The sequence below is a fragment of the Leucoraja erinacea genome, chromosome 4, assembly GCF_028641065.1.
Source record: "Leucoraja erinacea ecotype New England chromosome 4, Leri_hhj_1, whole genome shotgun sequence".
Lineage (NCBI taxonomy): Eukaryota > Metazoa > Chordata > Chondrichthyes > Rajiformes > Rajidae > Leucoraja > Leucoraja erinaceus.
The window spans coordinates 84,195,508-84,221,424 of record NC_073380.1 but is presented as its reverse complement, the minus strand read 5'-3'; the positions used below and the strand labels follow the sequence as shown (position 1 = coordinate 84,221,424).

Sequence of the window (25,917 nt, the reverse complement as noted above, 5' to 3'; positions counted from 1 at the left end):
GAAACAACAGAGCCAGACTGGATATTGTTGGAAGTGGACTGTTACATTATCAGATACGGTATCATCAGAAATTATTTGTGTAGATTGGTTTATGCATGCAACCAATCATATATAGGTTAGCATCACTAACCCTGCCTTACTGTATCATTTATATTAACACAATTAACCCAAAATTGTAAATTGTTCCTAGTGTGTAGGATAGTGTTAGTGCAAGGGGATCGCTGGTCGTCACAAACTGGAAGGGCCTGTTTCCCTAAACTAAACCCATCTCAGAACCCACAGAACTGGAGAGGGAGAAATGTCCTTCTAATTCCTAAGAGCGGGAATAGTGAATTATGCTTGAGGCCAAATGGCCTTTTCCAACTTCAATATTCTCAAAAATATTTTACAAAGGAAATGGTTACCCAGAGCCAGACCGGATCAACTCAGATCTATTTGAGTGGAAGATATGCTGCATAATCAGAAACAGCATCCTAGGAAATGATTCGCTTCAGAATTTCATTCAGCAATATTACCAATTTCTTGTTCTAATTTTGAAGAAGAGTTTATCCCTTTATTTCAGCTGACTGCAAATCTCTTAACAAATACCTTCCTTTATCTGAATTATTTAAGTGGTACAGAAATGAATAAACAATGCCTTAAGATTTCATTCGAGACCTATGGAGGCCTATGGGCGGCACGGTGGTGCAGCAGTAGAGTTGTTGCGGGAATTACAGCACTTGCAGCACCGGAGCCCCAGGTTCGATTCCAACTACGGGTGTTGGAATCGGAGGACTCTGTAGAAGTTTGTACGTTCTCCCCATGACCGCGTGGGTTTTCTCCGAGATCTTCGGTTTCCTCCCACACTCCAAAGACGTCCACGTTTGTAGGTTAATTGGCTTGTTTCTATAGGAGTGTAGATTGACCCTAGTGTGTGTAGCATAGTGTTCTAATGTGTGGGGATCGCTGGTCGGTGCGGACTCGGTAGGCCAAAGGGCCTGTTTCCGCATTGTATCTCTAAACTAAACTAAACTAAACAACACTACCATGATCCTTCTTTCACAAATAATGCTTACTCCAGTTTTATTTTCCGCTATCACAGAAGCTGCTGCTTGTAAGTACAAAGGATCGATCATCATAGTGTCATCTGTTTAACACATTTGACTGAGAATTGTTTGTGGCTTAGTAGTGGTTTCAATGAACTCGGGCTAGTATTCTGGGTTATTTATAAGTTACAATATTTAAATATTCATGAGTTCATAAACTCTCATGTGTTCATAAACATGTAACTGGCCAGAATTTGACTATTTTTCATGTGCTGCTCAGACCACGTGGCAGCCCACAAGTCTGTCATTATTGAATTGGGAAAGGGCAAAGGAGAGGTATTGTCTGTGTACACTGAAGCAGTCTTTGGATACTTTGTGTATTGTGTTAAAGGGTTGGAGGTCTCTTGATGCTTCTCTAGGGATATTAAAATGATAGCAGAAACAAACTGCTGGAAGAATTGAGTGGGTCAGGCACCATCTGTGTAGGTAAAAGGCCATTCAATTGTTGGGGTCATGACTGATCCCTACACAGATGCTGCCTGGCCTGTTGAATTCCTCCAGCAGTTTGTTACTTGCTTTAGATTCCAGCATCTGCAGTCTCTTATGTCTCCATATTGAAACGATAGCGTGATGTGGAGAGTTTCAATCCTCATCATTTCAGTCTGTGAAGTGTATACTCTTAACCCACCAAACACCCCAAAATCAACCTGGTTTAATTTCTAGCCCAATCTGAACAATAGTTGGGATTATTTTTCTACTTGAACATTAAATACTTTGACTTCCTGTTGAAAATTAGCAATATATTTCTTATGGCAGGAGACCTTTACATGGAAATACAACTTTTACTTTGAAATGATCTTCTGCATATAATCGGGCCTCCCTAAAAGGGGAGGGGATAGATGGATAGTTTTAACCATCTTTCTGCTGGCTCCTTTCATTGTAGATGTGAAAAGCAAGTGATGTTTATTAAACAGCTTCCAGGAATAGTGGAGTTTTATGAAAACCTAGGAGCTTTTCATCATCCACTGCTGCTCTTCAGAAGTAAATTGCAGCTGAAGCAACTGAAGAAATAGTTTGTATTGAATTATTCCTGTTGAGATAGAAAAGGAGAATACCTGCTCTAACTTAAAAAAAAGTGAAAAGTTGCACAGAAGGATCTGTGATGCCAAAACACTGATACCAAAAATAACTGGCTCAGTGTAAAATAGCTCAAGTTTCTTATTAAAATGCTACTGCTGCACACAGGAGGAAAAAAGCAGTAAACCCCTGCTTAGGGCACCTCATGAATGGATGGATAGAAGATACGGTGTTGAAGGACTTTTAACACGAATGCAGAAGATATATTTCAGAGAATTGTAATTCCTGAGGAGAAATGGTATGATTTCATTACTCTTACAGTATTAAGGCGATTTATTTCTCATTTATTTTTCTAAATACAAAAACGGACGGCTCTATTTATCCAAGGAAAAAATATTTCTGTGAATTGAGGTAGAGATATACAGTGCATAGTCCTTGGCTGGATTCTCTGAAATCCGACCCTGGACTATCATCCCAAGCCCCAGCATGTGGACAGTGAATGTTAAAATCACGTCGCAAAGTTAAAGTTAGATGTGCTATGAAATAAAAAGTTGCATTAATATACTGCCTTCTGTAATTGAAGGACATTCAAAGCAGCCAGTGACATATCTTTGAAATGAAACTGCTGCAAATCTGGTATCAATTTGCAAATAAAAATAGCCTTATTTAAAGGATAAATATTTGCCAGAAATTGAAACTAGCTTCCCTGTTCTTCTTTGTTACTGTTATGGAATTGTTTACATTCACCTGAAAGAGCAGATGGAGGCTTTACTTGGTTTAATATCTCATCAGAAAGCAGCACCTCCAAGAGTTCAGGGCTCCCTCAGTGCTACATTGAAATGCCACATATTTCTTGGTTGGGAATTGAACCCACAAGCTTCTGACTCAGGCAAGAGTGCTGTCACTGGATGACATCTGGCACTCTTACAAGTGTTAACATGACTTAACACTTGGTGCATGAATCAAAACTGAAACATCATTTTGCCTCAGGACAAATACTCGTGCCTGGGCAGAAAAGAGTTTTGGGTCAAGATAAAAAACAGAAAATGCTGGAAATAATCAAGAGGTCATGGAGTATTAATACAAAGAGAAATGGGGTTCATGGTTTAATCTGAAGACCCTTCATCAGAACAGTTTTGGGTTCAGGCTCCAATCCTGGGTTTGAGCATTTAATCTAGTTTGGAACTTCAGTTTGTTTTGAGTAAGTGGTGCTTCATCAGAGAGACTACACAATGATGCAAACATTAACATAATACTCTTTGCCTCCATGTTTCCAATGATTTATCCTTCATCTTCTTTGTTCCGTCATAACAATCAGCAACATCATCTACAAACATGGAGTAAGCTTCCATTTATACCAATGATGCCATCTCTACCTCGATGCTCCTCCATTAACACTTTCATTGTTTCTACTTTGTGGGAACACTCATCTAATATTCAGCCATGTATTGACGATGTTTATCTCCAGTTAAATATTGAAAAGATGCACCCCACCTGAATTAATTTCCATATCACCCATCACTGTTTTATACCTTTTCCCCCATACCTTGCCTCAGTCTGAACAATACTGCTTGCAATTTATTTGATCCCAACAATGCTCTCCCATAGAAAGGTAGCCTAGTTCCACGTGCACAACTTTGAATCTCCACCCAGCCTCAACCCATCAACCATTGTAACCCTAATCAATGTCATTATTGGTTTCAGGTGTCATTATTTCAAAGCTTCTAGTCAGCCTCCTGTTTTCTATCCTTCACTAAGCTCAGCTCATTGCAAACTTTGTAGACAAGACATGGGGAATGGGAGGGGTAGTTGAAGTGCTGAGCCACCGGGAGGTCAGGTAGGTTCTTGCCGAACACCTCCGCCTTGTCCACAAGAACCTACCTGACCTCCCGGTGGCTCAGCACTTCAACTCCCCCTCCCACTCCATATCCGACCTCTCTGTCCTGGGTCTCCTCCATGGCCAGAGTGAGCAACACCGGAAATTGGAGGAACAGCACCTCATATTCCGCTTGGGGAGTCTGCATCCTGGGGGCATGAACATTGAATTCTCCCAATTTTGTCAGCCCTTGCTGTCTCCTCCCCTTCCTCAGCCCTCGGGCTGTCTCCCCCCATTCCTCAGCCCTCGGGCTCCTCCTCCTCCTTTTTCCTTCCTTCTCCCCGCCACCCCCTATCAGTCTGAAGAAGGGTTTCGGCCCGAAACGTTGCTTATTCCCTTCGCTCCATAGATGCTGCTGGACCCGCTGAGTTTCTCCAGCATTTTTGTGTACCTTCGATTTTCCAGCATCTGCAGTTCCTTCTTGAACATGAAATCAAGTCACGTCAACTTGGTTTATTGTCATATGCGCAAGTACAGAGAGATACAGGTGTAATGAAATATCTTGCTTTCAGCAACATCACAGGCATATAGACTCAGAGGGACAAAAAATAAATATGGAGAAAGTACACTTAAAATTTCTAAAGGAAATAAGACTGCAGAAAACAAGACATAGGTGCAAAAACAGAGTTTAAAAAAACAAAAAACACAGAAGAAATTAAAAAGTACACAGTAGTGCAAGAGTTGGATAGTAGTGTTCTGTTGTTGAGGATTACGGTTGGCGCAGGTTCATGTTGGAAAGTAGCTGAACCTGAACCTGATGGAGGAAAGGGCTGGGCATGTGATGGACCAGGCTGAATCGACTACACTCTGCAGCCTCTCACATACCAGTGTGTTAGAACACAGAAACAGGCCCTTTTCCCCACTGTGCCCATACCAGCCATCAAGTGTTCAGAATGTATTTTCAATCAATATGTAGATGCCCTTCTAGTAGAGAGCTAAAACTGCAGGGCAGGTGACTAAAGTGTTAATCGGTAAGCACTTTGAGACCAGCGATCATAATTCTATTTTAAATCATTTTTAAATAATTTGGATGTTCAAAACATTAAGTGCTATGATGGGGGAAGGCCAATTCTGATGGAATTACAGGAACCTTCAAAAGTTGGTTGGGGAAGGCTGTTTGCTGGTTAAGGGTTGTCTGGCAAATGGGAGGCCTTGAAATAAGGAGTGTTCAAGACCAGCATATTAGGTAGCGGAGACATAAGGAACTGCAGATGCTGGAATCATGAACAAAACACAAAGACTTTTGGACAGGTACTTGGATTGGAAATATTTAGAGGGTTATAGGCCAAACGCAGGCAGGTGGGAATGGGGCATCTTGGTCGGCATGTGACCAAAAGGCCTTTTTCTTTGCTCAATGATGCTATGAGAAAGTGCTGCAGTAACTCAGCAGGTCAGGCATCATCTGTGGAGGCAATGGATAGACAACGTTTCAATTCACGACCCTTCTTCAAACTGATGCCAAGGCTGACAGGAACACGGAACCCTGGATGACAAGAGATATTGAGACTCTGGCCAAGAAAAAGAGGGCATACAGTATATCAGGTACAGGCAGCTGGAATCAAGGTAATCCTTTGTGGAGTATAAGGGTGTAGGGGTACACAGGAGAGAAACCAGGAGGGCAAAAAAGGACAAGAATTAGCTTTGTCAAATAAGGTCAAAGAAAATCCAGCGATTCCACAGTATATTAAAGGCCAAAGAGTAACTACAGAGAGAATTGAGCCCCTTAAAGATCAAAGAGGTTATCTATGTGTAGAGCCCCAGCAGATGGATGAGGTGTTAAATGAATATTTCTCATCTATATTTACCATGGAGAGAGATATGGATACTATGGAACTCAGGGTGGTTATGCTTGATGCCATGAGGAAAGTACAAAGGAGTTTAGGACTCATCACCATGGCTTTGTGCATGAAAAATAGATCTCACCAATTTGTTTTTTGAAGAGGAGACCAAGAACGCGGTGTGGTAGACAATGTCTACATGGACTTTAGCAAGGCCTCTGAGAAGATACCACATGGCAAGCCAGTCTGGAAGGTTAGATCACGTGGGATCCAAGGCCAGCTAGCCAATACTATAAAACATGGGCTTGATAGTAAGAGACAGAGGATTGATTTTTTTAGACTGGATGTCTGCAATGAATGTTGTGCCACAGGGATCCATTTTGGGTTCACTGTTGTTCATTATAAAACAGCTTGTATGTGGATGTAGATGGTATGGTTAGTAAGCTAAAATTGATGGTATAGTGGAGTGAAGAAGGTTATCAAAGAATACAATGGAACCTTGATAACTAGGCAAATGATCGGTAGATGGAGTTTAATTCAGATAAGTGCAAGGTGTTGCATATCGGAAGACAAACTGGGGAAGGACTTACAAAGTAAATGGTAGGCCCCAAGTGAGTGATGTAGAGCAGAGATCTAGGGGTGCAAGTACATAGTTCCATGAAAGTGAAGACACAGATAGATAGACATGATGGTGAGGAAGTTGTATGGCTAGCTTGCGATCATCAGTCACGATATTGAGTACCAGAGTTGAGACAGTTGTACCAGACATTGGTAAGACACATTTGGAATACTGTGTATAGCTCTGAGTCACCCTGCTTTAAAAAGGACATCATTAAACGGCAAAACTGGAGGCCATAGACTTAAGATGAGAGGGGAAAGATTTAAAAAGGAACTAGGAAATGACTTTTTCGCATAGATGATGGTGTGGATATGGAACGAGTTGCCAGAGAAATTCGATAGGGGGTACAATTTAAAAAATACGACAGGAATATGTATAGCAAAGGTTTGAAGGGATATGGGCCCAGTGTGGGCAAATGGGGACTAGGTCAGTTAGGCAACATGGTCGACATAGAATTTATAGATAAAATACTGCAGATGCTGAAAATTAGAAATATAAACAGAAGTCCTGGAGATATCAGGTCAAGAGTAGGTGATGGATGGATGGCATTGACTTGGTGGATCAAAGGGCCTGTATCCATGCTGTACCTTTAAACCAAGTTAAAATAAGAAGACAGAGAAAACTAGTTAAACCCAATATTTCAAAGCAATGCATTTTCCGGCAATCCTATTCACTGGCTTGTGGTAATGTGGAATGGGATTTTTGTGAAGCAGTGATCCACATTTGGCTGAATTATTGTATTTGTTGTCTCTCCGTAAAGGTATCCAGATTTTCATTGAAGAGAAAGTTAAGGATGAAACCAGTGGTTGCTTGTTGTTTCTTTACTGCCCTATCCATGGCGGCAATAAACATTTTCCCTTCATTTCATTTCGATGACAGCGTATCTGGGCTTGATTATCAAGCATCCAGCCAGTTATATGGAAAATTGACTCAGAAAAGACTGTGGAGAAACACTGGCTCCATCCCCAAGCAAACAAATAGCTTCTACAGACATGACAAACTACTGCCAATGGAAAAAAGACAACTAAAAAGATGGCAGTCCAGTGATATGCCACACAATCTCGCAGAACCAACTCAAGAGAAGGGCAACAGGGAAATGCCTGAAGCAGCCAGCATATCGGAAGATAGAAGAAAGCTTCTGAGAGAAAGGCTGAAAAGTAGAAAGATGATGCTGCCTATGGTTCGGAGAAGCTGGAGGCAGAAAGTCAACAAGGCTGAAGACTCCTCAAGGATTCCCACCATACGCTTTCAATCCTTGGTTGAAAATGGCAATTTACAAGTTTCTAAGTCTAAAGAGACCACAGCAGACTCTCAAGATCCTGAGCATCTGTCCAAGGTATCTTCTACTTTGAATTATATGACCATTATAAAGAAGGCACACTTTCCACAAATTCAATGCAGTACAGATATTCAGTCCACCAATGATACTAAAAAGACTTTTGCATGGTTTAAATTTTCTCAAAATGATGGAAAGCTTACTCAAATAATTAGAGAGAATGAATACAAAGCCCTTCGCAGTGAAAAGATGATGAAGTCGGATTTTTCCTTGCAAAACAATGGGAAAAGTGAGAGAGACAGTGCTTCATTGATGAACCGATGGGTATCTGAGCTCAAGTTCCATAACAGTGTTGGAACCAGCTTACCAATTTCCAATGCAGGAAGGAGTGGTAGGCTCCATAAGGATTCTGCTCACTGGTTTGATTCGAATGATGTTGAGAAGATAAAACTGTTGACTAATGGTTCAGTGATTGCAAAGGCGAGGATACCAGGACACGGACAAGTAATGAAAGTTTGCCTCGGCCTTCAATCCCCCATTGATGGCATCATGGAGTGTTGTCAACAAGGGATGTGTGGTCTGATAAAACGACCTAGTGACCTCAATGAAATCATAGCTTTCCATCTGGACAGGGTGCTGGGTCTAAACCGGAGTCTCCCTGTTGTAGCCAGAACATTTCGTGATGATCTGCTGCCGTACAAGTTCACAAATGGAGTTGTTAGGCCGGTTGTTTGGTGGGATGCAGACATTCAACACATGGACGATCCCAACAATGACCAAAATTCATTTGTACTGAGCTGGTCTCAGTACCAGGCAATGCTGCGACAGGGATGCGACACTAACAAGTCTCATGGAAACCACGCTGTGCCCTGCCTCGGTGTGAAAAGGTCTGAGTGGGGCAGGCTAGCTCTCTTTGATTTCCTCTTGCAGGTAAGGTCTGGTTTTATGGGTGAAGCTAATTTTTCCACATTTCTTTAAGAAACTTACACATCCAGGGAGGTAATATTTTTTTGATGATGGCGATTCTTACATTTCCAGGAGAACATATTGGATTCTAGTCATGACCTGGCTGGTGATCCTCACTTGGAGAATCTTGTTGTTATTACATCCCACCACTGGTCTGCACTCTACAATGTTCACCATGATGTCTGCAGTTAGGCTATGCCACCTACAAGCCTAGTGAGGATGATAACAGCTTGTACTCATGAAGGACATTTAACATCAAGAAACACAATAGAGCACTGATTACATTCGGTTGAAGGGAGTACAAATTAGGCATGAAAATTGCATCATACAGGAAGGTTTAAGAAAGAATTGCAGATGCTGGAAAAATTGAAGGTAGACAAAAATGCTGGAGAAACTCAGCGGGTGAGGCAGCATCTATGGAGCAAAGGAATAGGTGATGTTTCGGGTCAAGACCTTTCTTCAGACTGTTGTGGGGGTGGGGGGAGAGGGCGGGAAGAAGAAAGGAAGAGGCGGAGACAGTGGGCTGTGGGAGAGCTGGGAGGAGAGGGGAAGGATGGAGAAAGCAAGGACTACCTGAAATTGGAGAAGTCAATGTTCATACCGCTGGGGTGTAAACTACTCTGACACAAACTCATTAATACTCGACAATATATTTCAGACATATGTCATCATGCATTTGCATTAACTCTTACACATGCAGAAAATAAGCTGTTTTAAAACAAATGTGTCGTGCACATTGCCACATATTCATGAAACATGAACAGCGTTAGCACGGCTCATGTTTATAGTCCATCCCTAATTATTCCTGAAATTAGTCAACCGTTTTGTTGGATCTGGCATCATATGTGGGCTAACCAGCTAAAGACAGCAGATTAAGAACATTGGTGAGCCAGAACACAATCCAGCGCAGGAACAGACTCTTTGGTCCAAGACTTATGTATTGAAGAAGGCAGAATGAAATGATAGCGGAGGCTGGGCTATCGTTTCTCCGAACACCTCCGCCCGGTCCGCAATAACCAACCTGACCACCCGGTCAACTCCCCCTCCCATTCCCCATCCGACCTCTCTGTCCAGGGTCTCCTCCATGGCCAGAGTGAGCAACACCAGAAATTGGAGGAACAGCACCTCATATTCCGCTTGGGGAGTCTGCATCCTGCGGGCATGAACATTGAATTCTCCCAATTTTGTCAGCCCTTGCTGTCTCCTCCCCTTCCTCAGCCCTCGGGCTGTCTCCTCCCATCCCTCAGCCCTCGGGCCCCCCCTCCTCCTCCTTTTTCCTTTCTTCTCCCTGCCACCCCCCCCATCAGTCTGAAGAAGGGTTTCGGCCCGAAACGTTGCCTATTTCCTTCACTCCATAGATGCTGCTGCACCCGCTGAGTTTCTCCAGCATTTTTGTGTACCTCAGAATGAAATGATAGCTTGCCCGTTGGAAGTTGGTAGTGCCAGCACTGCCAACTCATTTCTCCAGGTTTACCACCACTGCTCCACTCAGTCTTTGGTTGGATATTAGCCCAACATAACACGATGCCAAATACATAAATAAACCACGGAGAAGCACAGTAACAAGGTTTTTTTGTAGCTGTTGCCAAATAACAACACAAAGACACTGCTGACTGATACGGGTATTAGGAGCTAAAAAAGTCGCAGAGCCAGACTGAAAATGCAGCTGTTGTGTTATTGCTGGGATTCATTAAGTAGTATTAATAAAAGCCTTAGCCTGGAAGCAATTTACTGATTAGTCAAGACTCTACATAGCAGACAATAATTACCGTGACCAAACATTGAAACAAACTTTCCCAATAACTTAAATATAAACCTGATGTTCAAACAACAAATGATGAGAAGCACATGCTTTTCCCCCACAGAGAATGTTTTTATCTAATTATTCATGTTGCCACAGTTCCCTTGCCTAATATTTGATCAGAGAATTCGAGCTGCTTCCCACCTCCACTGTCTTGGCAAAGGTGCTCTTCCAATTCTACATTATCTTTATGAATTTGTGTGCAGCATTCACTTCCTGTCCAAGCTGCCTGTGGTCGTGATTCAGACTGCCTACATATTCCACAGAATCTATTCCCCATGGATCCCTGGGGAGCCAGCTCCTTCTGAATAGGCAGCAGAAAGTTAACTGTACTTTTACTTCTGGAAAGATAAGTAATTGCCTCTTCTCAGAACTTGCCTTTTCCTCCTATTGCAATGGTCCTCCACCTTAAGACTTAAGGAACATGACAGGGTCTGACAGAAGAGTGGGGCGACTTCCCCCTCTCAAACGACAATTTTCACGTCCAAATGTTTGCTCACCGAGTCACAGAGAGATACACAATGGAAATAGGCCCATTGACTGCTTGCAATAATCCTGCATTAATCCTATTTTTTATTCTCCCCAACCTCAAATTCCTCCTTTTTCCTTCCTTCTCCCCGCCACCCCCTATCAATCTGAAGAAGGGTTTTGGCCCGAAACGTTGCCTATTTCCTTCGCTCCATAGATGCTGCTGCACCCGCTGAGTTTCTCCAGCATTTTTTTGTACCCACAAATTCTACCACTTTTCTACTCACTAGAGACGATTTACAGTGACCAAATAACCTACCCAGCCGCATAGCTCTGGTCTGTGAGAGGAAACCAGAAAACCAGGGAGAAACCAATGCGACACATGCGGAATGTGCAAACTCAAGACAGACAGCATCTCAGGGCAGGATTGACCCCAGGCCCCTGGCGTTGCATGGCGGTGACTTTATTAGGTTTGCCACTGTGCCACCCAATTTAGAGAGGGAGCTGCATCAATTCACTGGCACCCCAATACTTCCTGTCCTCTTCAATTCCTGGACATCAATGTGAGCATGAGCCCACAGTCAGGATGCACTTCCTGTAGGATCTAATTTGTCATCACATGCTGTCAGGAACAGTTAATGGAATCCAACTTTCGTAGGATTTCAGTGGAACAACGGGAAAAACTTCTACAATACCCCTCACAACCTCAGGACAGACATCCCAATGTGTTTGTAGCCAAAGAAATCCTTGTGATGTGTAGTCACTTTGTAATATAGGGAGCATAGGAGGAGAGTTGCATACAGCATGCGCTCACAGACAGTAATTTTTAAGTGATGCCGTCGAATGAATAAAGACCAGGATAATGTGAGAATATATGGAGTCATAGAGGTATACAGAATGGAAAGTGGACCTTTGGCCCAACTCGACCATGCCAACCAAGATGCCGGCTTAAGATAGTCCCATTTGCCTGAATTTGACCTGTGTCCCACTAAACCTTGCTATCCCTGTACCAGTCTAAATGCATTGTAAACATTGGAATTGTAGCTGCCTCTACCACTTTATCTGGCAGATCGTTCCATGTACGCACCATCCACTGTGTGAGAAAAATGATACAAGCAAATGGCATTAGCATGGACAGGCATCATGTTTGGCATGAGTTTGGAACAAAAAGCCCTTTTCATAGTTTAGTATAGAGATACAGCACGGAAACAGGCCCTTTGGCCCACTCGGTCCATGCCAACCATTCAATTACACCAGTTCCATGTGATCTCACTTTCTCATCTACTTGCATACAAGGGGATATTTATGGAGGCCTATTAAACTGAAGGCCAGCACATCTTTGGAATGTGGGAGGAAACCGGAGCAACCAGAGGAAATCTAAGTGGTCACATGGAGAACATGCAAACTCCACACAGAGAGCACCAGAGGTTAGGGTTAAACCAGGGTCTCTGGTGCTATGAGGCAACGGCTCTACCAGCTGCATCCTAGTGCTCCCCAATTCCATGTTTGTTCTGCTCAATTCCATTCCATGACCCAAGGACGTCATCGTCTCCTATGCTCCAGGGATGAAATCTTATCCAGACTCCTTATAACAAGCCCTCAAATCCCGGTAACAACCTTGTGAATCTTTTCAGCACCCTTTCCACCTTAATGATAAGCTTTCCTATTGTTCTTCAGCATAGATCTTGCATGTCCACCTGAATTAGGAGAACAAGTCTCTTTTTAACATCTCTATTGAGAAAGGACATCCCTGCCAGAATGGTCCTTTCTTGGGATTGTAGACGCCAAGATGTTGCACTCACAAATCCACTTGACAAGACTTAACCATAACCTTGCACGAGATGAGAGAATGGTATCATTTAGCCACAATTAACAACTTGTCAGATTCCCTCCAGTCTGCAAGACATATAATAAAACAGATGACTTCTATTGAAGAATTATATGATTCACCCCTTTTATTGCACATTTATTTGGTCTCATCGCTTATTTTAGGATATAGAACAATAATGCATAGGAACAGACCATTCACCCCACAATGTCTTTGCTGAACATGATATAAAAATCAAATGTATACCTTCTACCTGCACATGATCCAGATATATGATCCAGATACATTATTTCCTGCATGTTCATTTGCCTATCTGAAAGCCTCTATTATATCTACTTCAACCGCTATCCCTGGCAATGCATTCCAAGCACCCACCACTCTCTGTGTAAAGAAGCTTGCCCTGCACATCTTTAACATTTCCCCCTCTTACCTTTAAAGCTAGGATTTGGCACTTCCACCCTGAAAAAAAGGTTCTGATGGACTAATCTCTTAATTTTATAAATTACTATTGGTTCTCCCCTCAGCCTCCGTCACTCCAGAGGAGACAATATGTCCAAACTCTCCTTGTAGCTAACACGCTCTAATCCAGACAACATCCTGGTAAACCTCTCCTGGTAAACCACTTTCTCCTAAGCCTCCATAGCCTGTAATGGAGCCACCAGAACTCCACACAATAGTCCAAATGCAGCCTCTCCAAAGTTTTATAAAGCTGTTACATGGTTTCCTGACTCTTACTCTCAATGCCGTGACCCATGGTGACAAACATACCATATGTCTTCTTAATGCCCCTGTCCCACTTAGGAAACCTGAATAGAAACCTCTGGAGACTTTGCGTCACACACAAGGTTTCCGTGTGGTTCCTGGAGGTTGCAGGTGGTTGCCGGAGGTTGCAGGTGGTTGCCGGAGGTTGCAGGTAGTGGAAGCAGGCAGGGAGACTGACAAAAACCACCGGGAACCGCACGGAAACTTTGGGCGGGGCGCAAAGTCTCCAAAGGTTTCCATTCAGGTTTCCTAAGTGGGACAGGGGCATTACCATTCTATCTACTTGCGTTGCTACTTCCAGGGAGCTATGGACTTTGACATCAAGATCCCACTGAAAATCAATGTTATTAAGGGTCCTACCATTAACTGTATAGTTTCTTCTTACATTCAACCTCCCAAAGTACAACACCACACATTTGCCCAGATTAAATCCATCTGCCATTTCTCCATCCATACCTGTATCTGATTTTAAGTGTGTAAATGTCAATTTAAGGAGAAGTTCTGATTGACCGCTTCTCACAATTTAATTATCTGGAAAGAGAATCCAAGCAAAAGAGACCCGAGGCAAGGTTAAGGCCCTCAATTCAGCACATAAATCCTGCCATAAATTTGATAGTTTTCTTCTGTCCAATTGCCCCAAGGTGGAACAATAAAAATCAGGTCCACACAAGATGCGTAAACTGGAAGAATTTGAAGGTAGGAGAATTTTGACACACAGCCCTGTTCATTCATCACAGAAATAGGGTAGAATTTTGGACAACCTTGAGTTTATGTAGAGTGTGTGGTGGGATGCCAGTGAGGAAAGCATTGGGAAATTCCAAGCTTCAGGTAGTAGAAACACTCAAAAGCTGATAAACTGAGCTAGGGGCAATATTACAGCAATATTATCATCAATTTTATATATCCAAGCATCTGGTGACTTTTCCGCTTCTGTACGTCAATAAAACAGCCTGCGTCTAATCAATCCCTGAAAACTCTGCAGATCAGTTTGATAGCTTCCATTTGTGGTCATATAAGACTTCCTTTAAATCCAGCAAGGAAGTCAATGGAAACTTCTTTATCCAAAGAGTGGTAACAGTGTGGCAGTCACTACTGCAAGCAGTAAGATGAGGTAAGCAGTTCCATTTCGAGGGAAGCCAGATAAACATATGAGAGATGAAAAGGAAGAGAAATTTATTGTTATAAGCTGAGAGGAAGTGAGATGGAAGGATGCTTAGATCCAGAGTAAATTCTGGCATGTCTTTTGATCAGTCTACTTTTTGCAACCATACCATTAGTTACCCTGAACTCTAGATATCTTTCCGGAGGAGGCGCTGTCCTGAACGGCTGCCTGTCCTGCAGCTGTCCGTTTTTTTTCCGCCATTTTTAGTACGTTAAGTGTACAGTCAGGGGGTCTAATCCTTTTATGTGTGGGGGGTGGTGGGAGGGGAAGGGGGAAACTGCTTTTCCAAGTCCCTACCTGGTCGGAAGGGTTGCCTTCCTCCGAGCAGCGTCTTCGACCCGTCCTCGCGGCCCACCAGCGGGTCCTGGAGCGACGTTTTCGTGAGGGGCCCTGCCCAGAACATCGGCTTTGGCGGCGGAGCGGCGCTGGAGCGCTGTCGCGGAGAAATCGATGCCTTTCCTGGGTCACTCCAGTATGCTGGGACCGCGGATAATAACATCGGGGGGCTGCGGTTCTGGCGAGCGGCCGGCTGCTACGTTGAACTTACATCTCGCCGAGATCACCAGTGTAAGCACCGTCTGGCGCGGTCTGTTTGGCTTGGAAGCCGCGGGCTCCGGTGGGAAGGCCGTTCCTTGCACCCAAAGCCGCTGGGGGTTCTCCGACGCCATACCATCACCCGGCGAGAACATCGGGCGCCGTGGCGGCGACTGTGGAGGCCTCGATAGGCCCGACTTTGGGTGGACAAGAGGATGGGGACTGGACTTTGTGCCTTCCCCCACAGTGGGAATCACTGTGGGGGGATGTTTTATGTTTGGTGTTGAATTTCTTCATGAATGCTATGTTGTATTTTTATTAGTGTGCTGCAAGGACATCTGAATTTCCCCTGAATAAGGGGATTAATAAAGTCTAATCTAATCTAATCTTTTCTTCCGCCACATGGGCGTTCTACCATTGACTAACATTATCCAACATTGTGCAAATTGTTTAGGTAACACCACTTTGAAACTCTTTGGGAGCCTTACTACATTAAAGATACTATCTAAAAGTCAGTTATTTTAGAAATCTATTTTCATTAATGATAGGATCTAAAAATCAGTTATTTTAGAAATTTATTTTCATAATCATAATCATACGTTATTAGCCAAGTATGTTTGCAACATACGAGGAATTTCATTTGCCATACAGTCATACCAATAAAAAAGCAACAGGGCACACAAAATACATTTTAACATAAACATCCACCACAGTGACTCCTCCACATTCCTCACTGTGATGGAAGGCGACAAAAAGTTCAATCTCTTCCATTCTTTGTTCTCCATTCTTTGTCGGGGGGCCTCGAGCCTTCCGTTGACGGGGCGATCTTGGCTCCCGTAGCCGGCGGTCGGGCCATCGGCGTCGGGGCGATCAAGCTCCTGTAACGGGGGAGCTATTTTGAAACTATTAAACATGCAAAACCTTTATGTTGGTTTGTGAATATTTTAGAATATTTTTGATTTTGTCTGGTGTTTGAAAAGGTGTGTGTCAGATACACAGGATTAATCAAACCTTTGGAGGACTGTCAAGAACCAGTTCCCTATTACTTGCTGCCATGGTTGGTCAGATATTAGAAATAGAATAAACATCCTTAAGGTTAGGAAGGGGTTCATTAAGGAAGTAGAGAAGTAGTTTGAGTTTTCAGATAATACCAGAATTTAGGATCAACTTTATGCTTATATATAAGATCTAATGCTAAATCCAGTAGGAAATTTAGAAGAACCATTTTTCTATCTAAATCCAGTAAGAAAGTCCTTTAAACTTTGATCAGGCAGATATTTTTAGATCACTTATCCACGTTCTCCAGAGATGCTACCTGACCTGCTGAGTTTCTCCAGCACTTTATGTCCTTTTCTAGCCCCAAATGATCTGTGGATTGTCGTGATGTAAGTTCAAAACGGTCCCACCCTGAGGGGAAGATTGAACAGGATGATTCCAGGCTTCAGGTGATTAAGCTGAAGCAAACCTCTAGTAATTCAATTTGATTCAAATTGGGAAATGACTGAGGAGCGACTGGAGGAGTTTGAAATAATCCAAGAAATAGGATTGAAGACGCATCTCTATTTAACAGACAATAAGGCCGAAGGGCATATATATTAAATCAATCTACATTTCCATCCCACACAGCCTGGTATCCCCACCACATTTGCCAAGAACAGTGTCCTAGACAAAAAGAGGTTATTTAAGGTGACTTTACACATTAAAAAAATATTAGACATTTTCAATATCAATCATTTCATCAACATTTGTTGGGATAATCGAATAGTGACTGCACAAACTAATTTCTTTCAGAGGAGATATGGAAAGGCAATTTTTAAAGTGGGGATCGGATGGGGAGAGAGATCTAAAAAACATCTGCCTGGTCACAGAGCTTCTTATTCTAGATTTTTCCCATCTGGCCTAGACACTTAGTACACATTAAATTCTTTTGGTTTCTTCATAACATATACTTTACTGATGTCAGTTTTCAGATTCCTGAGTCAATGTGATTTGGTTTGGAATATGGCCACAACCCATATTTGTAAAGACTGAGTTATGGAATTTATTTGGCACTGCTGGCATCAACTTATATCTAATCTTCATTCCCAGTTTTAGATTTCACTCATAATATTAAGTTAATCCCTCCATGTAATATTAGCAATATTATTTCAAAAGACTTCACCTTTTAAAATATCCCTTTCATTTAAGTATGTTAAAGCTTAAAAGCAAAATATTGTAGATGCTAAGAATCTGAAATGACAACAGATGTTCCCGAAACTCGTCTGCAATTCAGGCAGCATCAATGGCTTTTCATTAGTACTGGGAATACTTCAAGATAAGCAGGTTCTGAGATGCAGAGAAATAAGGGGAGGGAAGATTGTTTGAAAGAGGACCTGTAAAAAAAGATGTAAACAGCATAGTTAAATGACAAAAGAGGTTATCAGTGTAAGGAAACAAAACCTAAGAGGAGGCGAAATGGAGAAGAATTACAATAGACAATAGACAATAGGGGTGCAGGAGTAGGCCATTCGGCCCTTCGAGCCAGCTCCACCATTCACTGTGATCATGACTGATCATCCACAATCAGTACCCCGTTCCTGCCTTCTCCCCATGTCCCTTGACTCCGCTTTCTTTAAGAGTGTCTAATTCTCTTGAAAGCATCCAGATAATTGGCCTCCGCTGCCTTCTGAGGCAGAGAATTCCACAGATTATCTGGGTGAAAACGTTTTTCCTCATCTCCGTTCTAAATGGCCTTATTCTTAAACTGTGGCCCCTGGTTCTGCACTCCCGCAACATCGGGAACATGTTTCCTGCCTCTAGTGTGTCCAATCCCTTTATAATCTTACATAATCTTACAGTCCCACCATCCCGGGATTAATCTCGTGAACATTCGCTGCATTGCCTCAGTAGCAAGAATGTCCTTCCTCAAATTTGGAACTAAAACTGCACACAATACTCCAGGTGTGGTCTCACAAGGGCCCTGTACAACTGCAGAAGGACCTCTTTGCTCCTATACTCAACTCCTCTTGTTATGAAGGCCAACATGCCATTAGCTTTATTCAGTGCCTGCTGGACCTGCTTGCTTACTTTCAGTGATGATGTACAAGGACACCCAGATTTTGTTGTACTTCCCCTGTTCCTAACTTGACATCATTCAGATAATAATCTGCCTTCCTGTTCTTGCCACCAAAGTGGATAACCTCACATTTATCCACATTAAACTGCATCTGCCCACACACCCAACCTGTCCAAGTCATCCTGCATCCTCATAGCATCCTCCTCACAGTTCACACTGCCACCCAGCTTTGTGTCATCTACAAATTTGCTAATGTTACTTTTAATCCCTTCATCTAAATCATTTATGTATATTGTAAATAGCTGTGGTCCCAGCACCGAGCCCTGCAGTACCTCACTAGTCATAGATTGCCATTCTAAAAGGGACCCGTTAATCCCTACTGTTTCTTGTCTGCCAACCAATTTTCTATCCATGTCAGTACCCTACCCCCAATACGGCCTGGAGCTGATGCAGCGGGGCTCGGAGCTGAGATTGCGGGACCCGGAGCTGGGGCAGCGGCCTGGAGCTGGGGCGGCTGCTGGAGCTGGGGCAGCAGCCCGGAGCGGAGACTGCGGGACCTGGAGCTGGGGCGGCGGCCTGGAGCGGCGACTGCGGGACCCGGAGTGGGGGCGGCGGCCCGGAGCTGATGCTGTGGCGGGCCGTCTCGGAGCAGAGACGACGTTCCGGCTTTCGGCAGCGGCGTCATCACCACGGAGGTCCGCTGGACTGGAGAGCGGCATCTCCGGCCTGGATCGATCGCCTCAACGCAGAGGGAGAACAAGGAGGGAAGAGACGGAGAATAAGACTTTGCCTCCTCACAGTGAGGATGTGCTTGGTGAACTCACTGTGGTGGATGTTTAATTTGTGTTTATTGTATGTTTTGTTTTTATTGGTTCTGTGTATGACTGCAGGCAACATAATTTTGTTCAGACCAAAAGGTCTGAATGACAATAAAGGAATCTAATTCTAATCTAATCTAATACCATGTGCTCTAATTTTGCTGACTAATCTCCTATGTGGGACCTTATCAAAGGCTTTCTGAAAGTCCAGGTACACTACATCCACTGGCTTTCCCTTGTCCATTATCCTGGTTACATCCTCAAAAAAATCCAAAAGATTAGTCAAGCATGATTTTCCCTTCGTAAATCCATGCTGACTCGGGCCGATCCTGTAACTGCTATCCAAACGCGCTTTTATTTCATCTTTTATAATTGACTCCAGCATCTTCCCCACCACCGATGTCAGGCTAACTGGACTATAATTCCCTGTTTTCTCTCCCCCTCATTTCTTAAAGAGTGGGATAACATTAGCTACCCTCCAGTCCACAGGAACTGATCCTTAATCTGTAGAACATTGGAAAATTATCACCTAATCACTGAAAGGTCTGAATGACAATAAAGTATCTATCTATCTATCTAATAATTATCTAAAATTACACAAGTAATATGATAGGGATACCAAAAATCTGGAATAATGTTGTAGGAATGCTGATCATCAGAAACAGTTAAACTCACTGTTGAGTCTAGAATGACATAACATCCCCAATTAAAATATGAAGGACTTCAATCTTATAACAAGCTTTGTTGAAATAATCTAGAAGGCCTATGATAGGGAGGTCAGCGTGGGAACAAAGTTAATTATTAAAGTGACAAGTGACTGAAGCACAAGGTGCTGATGAATAGTGGGGAGGTATTCTGTAAAATGATTATCCGTTATTTAGCCTTCCTTTTTTGCTTCTTGTCATGTTATAAGAATGATAGTCTACTTCATCACACCAGATTCAGGTTCTTCAGACAATTTAGCTTTGTTGGCTGTGATGATAATATACACCTGCAGAACAATTAAGACAAAGTTGCCTTGATATGTTGATGCACATCATCCAGATCTCTGAGTGTCGAGTCCTCTAGATGTTGATGGAACATCCCTTCTTTTATGTAGTTAAATATTTTGCATGTAGTGGTCAAAAAGGCAAGTTGGAGTAACATTGGCTGACAGTCCACACTTGCTGATGGTATCATAATGAAGTTTAAATTAAACTATCTCTATATCTGCAAGTTGTGAAGAGCCAACTTCCCTGGCAAACATTTTAATAGTACTGTACTTTTAAAGTAAACATGTTGCAGACATGTGGAAAATGCCTGGGTATAATTAAGTTATGTTTCCCCAGGTTCACGATCGCCTGGATCGAAATTGTTGCGGTTTTAAACCAGAAATCTCAGAGCCCTGTGTGGAGGATCTGCTGCATGGGAAATGCAGCAACCTTAAGGAGCAACTCCTTGTCCATATCCTGGTACGTTGGGAAGAGAAACCTATAGATTGGTCCAACAGAAAATGAAAAACCCGCGGATATAATATCTTTCGTAATTTCAGGATATCCCAAAGCTCTGCAGAGGCAATTACACACTTTGGAAGTGTAGTCACTTGTAGGAAATGCAGTTGTTAATTTATATGGAGCAAGCTTTCTAACAGAAATGGCATACTGCTCAGATAATGCCATTGAATTGTTTACATTCACCTGAGAGGGAAAGAATGGGCAGTTTCGCTCATGTGATATTGGTACCTCCAATAGTGCAGTATTCAGGGAGACAGCATAGAGTTGGATCTCAAATGGGACTTCAACACATAACTGACTCTGGATACAGTGCAACCTAATGCGACACAGCAATATTTTACTGCCTGCAAAGATTCTACTGTCTGTGGGAAGGTTGGGCAGATGGAGGAGCCTCAGCCGTATCTGTGTGCCAAATGCCCACACCAAGTCTTCTTGCAATGCAGACACATTCTCTGGGACTGTCAGACACATCATAACTATGGGCCAGAGATTTCAATTTGATTGTGGTTAAACCCAGAAACAAAAATATTTCACCGCAGCACATCTTAGCAACAGTATCTAAATCAAAATGAATGAGAAAACCCATCCAGCACATCATTTATTCCCTCGTCTTCTCTTACTGAGCAGTGTTTCACCGTTGCTGGCAACTTGCTTGTGCATTATCATACCCTGGATAGTAACAGCAGGTAGGCCAATTAGTGCAATGCATCATACCTGACGCTGCACCACACAATCAAACATAGCTCCAGTTTGTTCAGGGACTCATATGATCTTTACACCTGGAGGCTCCAAACTAGAATGGCTTGTCAGAAAACAAAAATCGATCACCTATGTAAATACAGTAACTACGTATTTGTGGTTCTCTGTTGTAAGTAATCTCCCAAGGAATTAATACTATCAACAAGGCTTTAGAAGGCTTCAGAAGATTGAGGGGGGATCTTATAGAAACTTACAAAATTCTTAAGGGGTTGGACAGGCTAGATGCAGGAAGATTGTTCCCGATTTTGGGGAAGTCCAGAACAAGGGGTCACAGTTTAAGGATAAAGGGGAAATCTTTTAGGACCGAGATGAGAAAAACATTTTTTACACAGAGAGTGGTGAATCTGTGGAATTCTCTGCCACAGAGGGTAGTTGAGGCCAGTTCGTTGGCTATATTTAAGAGGGAGTTAGATGTGGCCCTTGTGGCTAAAGGGATCAGGGGGTATGGAGAGAAAGCAGGTACAGGATACTGAGTTGGTTGATCAGCCATGATCATATTGAATGGCGGTGCAGGCTCGAAGGACCGAATGGCCTACTCCTGCACCAATTTTCTATGTTTCTATGTTTCTATAAGTTAGATGGCATGCTTGCTTCTTGCCTGGATAAATGTAGCTCCGACCAGAAGTTTGATACTGTCCAGGACAGAAGTTTATCCACGTGTTGCTTTATCCACCACCTTAAATTGTCACTCCAATACTTGTACTGGAGCACTGTACAAGATAAAATGCTGGAGTAACTCAGTGGGTCAGGCTTACGCATCTCTGGAGAACATGGGTATATGACATTTTGGGGTTGGGACCCTTCTTCAGACTGATTTAGGGGAAGGGGAAAGGGAGCTGGGAGAAAGGAGAGACAGGACAAAGTATGGCAGGTGAGGGGATTTTTTGATAGGCAGATAGATGGAACAAAATGCAGAAGTTAAAGCAGAAGGTGTGAGATAAAGTAGATCAATTGAAGACTTGCAAATTGTGAAGCCAGAATAAGCAATGTAGGAGGAGGGGGAAAGGACAAATTGGTGTGAGCTCAGGTGCTGCACAGGGGTGGGGGGTAAGAAAAGGGGGGTGTAGGGGAGAGGGGTGGCGTAGTTCATTTAAATTGGTGAATTCAAAGTTAATACCATTGGGTTGTAAGTGGAATATGAGGTGCTGTCCCTCCAGTTTGTGTGTGGCATCACTTTGGCTATGGAAGCCCCGGACAAGGTCAATATGGGACTGGGATTTAAATGGTTAACAACCAGAAGATCCAGTTGTGCACTGCAGTCACTGTGCAAAATGTCCTGCAGCAATTTGTTAATGCACCTCTGACAGCACCTCTTAGCAGATGGGCAGACAGTGATCACCTGCGAGATTGCAACGTTGTTTATGACCCTGATCGCAACTTATTTGCAGTTTGCTTCAGTTCAGACTTTATCCTGTGGCAACACTGTGCAGCATTCACTCGACCTGAGTAGCATTCTAGCCAAGTTCCCCGTACAACGGGATGATCTGTAACCATCCCAAGTGTCAGAAACTGAGCTGGTGATTTGTGCCCATGGCATCGGTGCCTCCATCCAGAAAAAATATTGCCCAAGCCTTCAAAAAACGTAATTAGTGGATGACTATTGTATTTGTATGTGACAGTGATTTGGTGCAGACTCACAGTCCCCCATCAAATTCAAGCTCCACCACAAACCCAGGAAGTCCCAGATGTTATTGGTGCATGTCCAATGACCTACGGTGCATGTGTGGAATTCAGAGCACGTGTGTGCCAAGGTTGTGGGTCCCATATTGGCTTACCTCGAATAAACATCACAAACCCAACAGGGTTACCTTTGTGAGCCTTAAAGAAATATAAATGGTGGAAATACTTTCTAGCAAGACATATCCTAAAGTTTCCCTTGAAGAACCACACTGAATCTATATTTCAGTTGTCCAGCTGTTGAAAGTGCTTGTCACAAATTCTGCTTTTTGTTGCACATTTTACTTCGGAGTCACGTGAGTGACTTCGTGAAGAACCCCGCTTCCACGCATGCGTGCCATATCGCTACACGCATTGCAACGAGTCACACAGGGGGGAACGGCGTTCCCCAAGCGGGAGAATTTGAAAGTCGGGAACAGCAGGTAAGAGACTCTGCGTTCCTTTTTTACTACTTACTTTTAGGTGGCTGCGGAAAGCCGGCGGGGAGACCCGTGGAGGGCGAGCAGCCAGCAGCAGCAACAGCACGAGTTTCCCTGGAGGGGAACAACCTGAGCCCGACTTTGCTCCCGCACCGGCAAAATTCACCTCGGCCGGGCGGGAAGCAAAGTAAAAAAGGTCCCTATGCCAGTCTCAAACGAGACTGGCTTGGGAGCAGTCGGTAGCAGCCAGCGCAGAGGCTGCGGGACAGACAGCTCGGACCAGCGAGGGGCTCGGAACACTCAGCGAGTGCAGCGGCACTGATGGAGTCGGAACGGGACGTTCGGGCTGAAAACCTTCTTCAAAAGGTAAGGCCCAGGGTCCAGGGGATCCATAGGTACAGCCGGGGTTACCGGCTGCGGAACTGCCGCGAAGGACCAGGCCCGTGAACACCGGGGTCGGTCCAAGCGGCTCGAACCCGACACAGGGAACGACGGTCACCAGCGGGAGAAGGAAAGTCGGGAACAGCAGGTAAGAGACCCTGCGTTTCCTTCAACTTACCTTCTAGGTGCAGACATGGACCAGGTCCATGTAAGGCCGGCGGGAGAACCACGGAGGAGCGGCAGCGGCAGCGGCAGCAGCAGTGGGAGCCGGCAGCTGCAGGAGCACTAACAGCGGCAGCAGCACTAACAGCGGCAGCAGCACTAACAGCGGCAGGAGCACAGACAGCGGCAGCAGCACAGGCAGCAGCAGTGGCAGCTGGCACTTCGTGAGGAGCTGGCAACGGCAGGAGCAGCATGGGCACATCGATTCCCGGAGAGGGAAAAACACCTGTGCCCAACTTCGCTCCAGCATGGTGAGAAAGTTCATTTCTCGACAGCAAAGGACTTTGCAGTTGACTGGCTGCAATCTACTACAAGGGACCAGTATGTGAAGACCAGGGTCAGTCCCATCGGGGTAGTTACAATAATCGCTTCTCGGCTTTTTGGCTAAGATCAAGTGTAGTATCTGTTCTTATCAGTTTAATATCTGATACACCCCTTATCTACGGACCATATATATTAAATAAAAACTATAGTAGCTGTTATCATCAGTTTTAATGTCTTATATGTCCCTTAGCTAAGGACCATATAAGTAGGAGTGCCCAGAATTGAGGGCATTAGAGTGGGGTTGGCCGGCTGCAACGACCACAAGGGACCAGTACCGTCAGTACGGGGGTGGGTCCCAGGGGTCTAAGATAAAGGAGCAGCCAGGAGTGCTGAGAGCGTTGAAGCCAGGTTAAAGGAATAGATGGAATCAGCTGTGCCAGTTATCCCCCTCACCGGCCATATCCACTTCACGGAAGGAAGGACAAAACTGGAGAAGGAGGACCATGGAACAGCGGGCAGCCAGCAGCAGCCAGCGGCACTTGGATCAACCGTAGTGGGATCAGCTGTGCCCGATGTCGGCCCCGCACCGGCCAGATCCATGTGACCGAGCGGTAGGCTAGACACAAATTAAACAAGGTAGTGGACTCCGAAGGGTCCGACTTTGCATAAAACCACCGGCAACCAGCGCCCGAGAGGGCTGGAGCGGGAAGAAGCGGTGTATGGAGCCTTGCTCCAACGTGATAAAACCACAGCAGTACCTCTTTGAGGGCTGCACAATGCTTCTACCCCATCAGAGGGGAGCACTGTGGGTCAGTTCTGGGTTGACTTGCAAGAGGGGTCCGCAGAACAAAAGACAAGTGGGCAGCAGTTAAGCCCCACAGGGGTACCCCGTGCGGGACCCTAGAGATCTCTAACTCTATAAAAAAGAGTAGGCAGGACCCGGATGGGCCAGAGCCTGGTAATACAGCGTCCCATGATCCTAACACAGCAGGGACTCTGCTGGACATGGTGGCTGATGACTTTAGCCAAGTCAAACATGGGTAGACTTGGATCCAGGATGGCAATAGTATTACTATATGTCTGGCCACATACGCCAACAAGGGAAAAAATTTACAAACACTGGCCAGACATCTGCCACCTGGCAACGGTGAGGCATTACAGGTGCCCAGTGTAAACCAATGCATTTGGCAGCATATGGACGAACATCAGGAACCAGGACCTCAAGATCCAGAGAACCTTCAAGGGATTGACGGAAGGCATCATAGCATACACCCGCACCCTGGACTAAACGTAGGTAACCAAAGACCATCAAGACGCACTAGATCTGTTTAATAATATGCAATATGACCTGAACTACAAGTGGAAGGCGGCCATTCAGCCAGCACTAGGACCCCAAAAATGCTACCATTTGCAAACAAAGAACCGTGTGTGGACTAAGCCAAGACACTGGGGCTCATTAAGGCCAGCGCAAGGGCCTATTTTGGAGCATGATACCAGCCACAGGCAAGGCCATAAAAAATGTGGCTCATACCAGTAGCAGTGTCAGAAATCAATACAACCTGCAGGATCCGTTTTAGGGTATGGCCAGGGCGGCCACCCTGGAAGATGCGGAAGCCTAAACCTCCCACACAACCCCGAACAAGAAATATTAAACCAG

At 44.2% G+C, this 25,917-nt stretch overlaps 1 protein-coding gene and 1 pseudogene across 2 annotated transcripts in view; both read left to right on the top strand.

Moving 5' to 3' along the window:
• The first annotated feature begins 1,487 nt into the window (after positions 1 to 1,487).
• Positions 1,488 to 25,917, top strand: part of gask1a (golgi associated kinase 1A) — a 42,496-nt gene continuing 18,066 nt past the window's right edge. The window contains exons 1-3 of one of the 2 annotated variants that reach the window (XM_055634698.1): positions 1,488 to 2,400; positions 7,136 to 8,581; positions 20,374 to 20,496. In XM_055634698.1, coding sequence (XP_055490673.1) covers positions 2,398 to 2,400; positions 7,136 to 8,581; positions 20,374 to 20,496 — 1,572 coding nt within the window. In that variant the 5' untranslated portion in view covers positions 1,488 to 2,397. The remainder of the gene's footprint in view (positions 2,401 to 7,135; positions 8,582 to 20,373; positions 20,497 to 25,917) is intronic. The other variant, XM_055634697.1, reaches the window with a different exon arrangement.
• On the top strand, positions 24,361 to 24,468 carry LOC129696802 (U2 spliceosomal RNA; annotated as a pseudogene).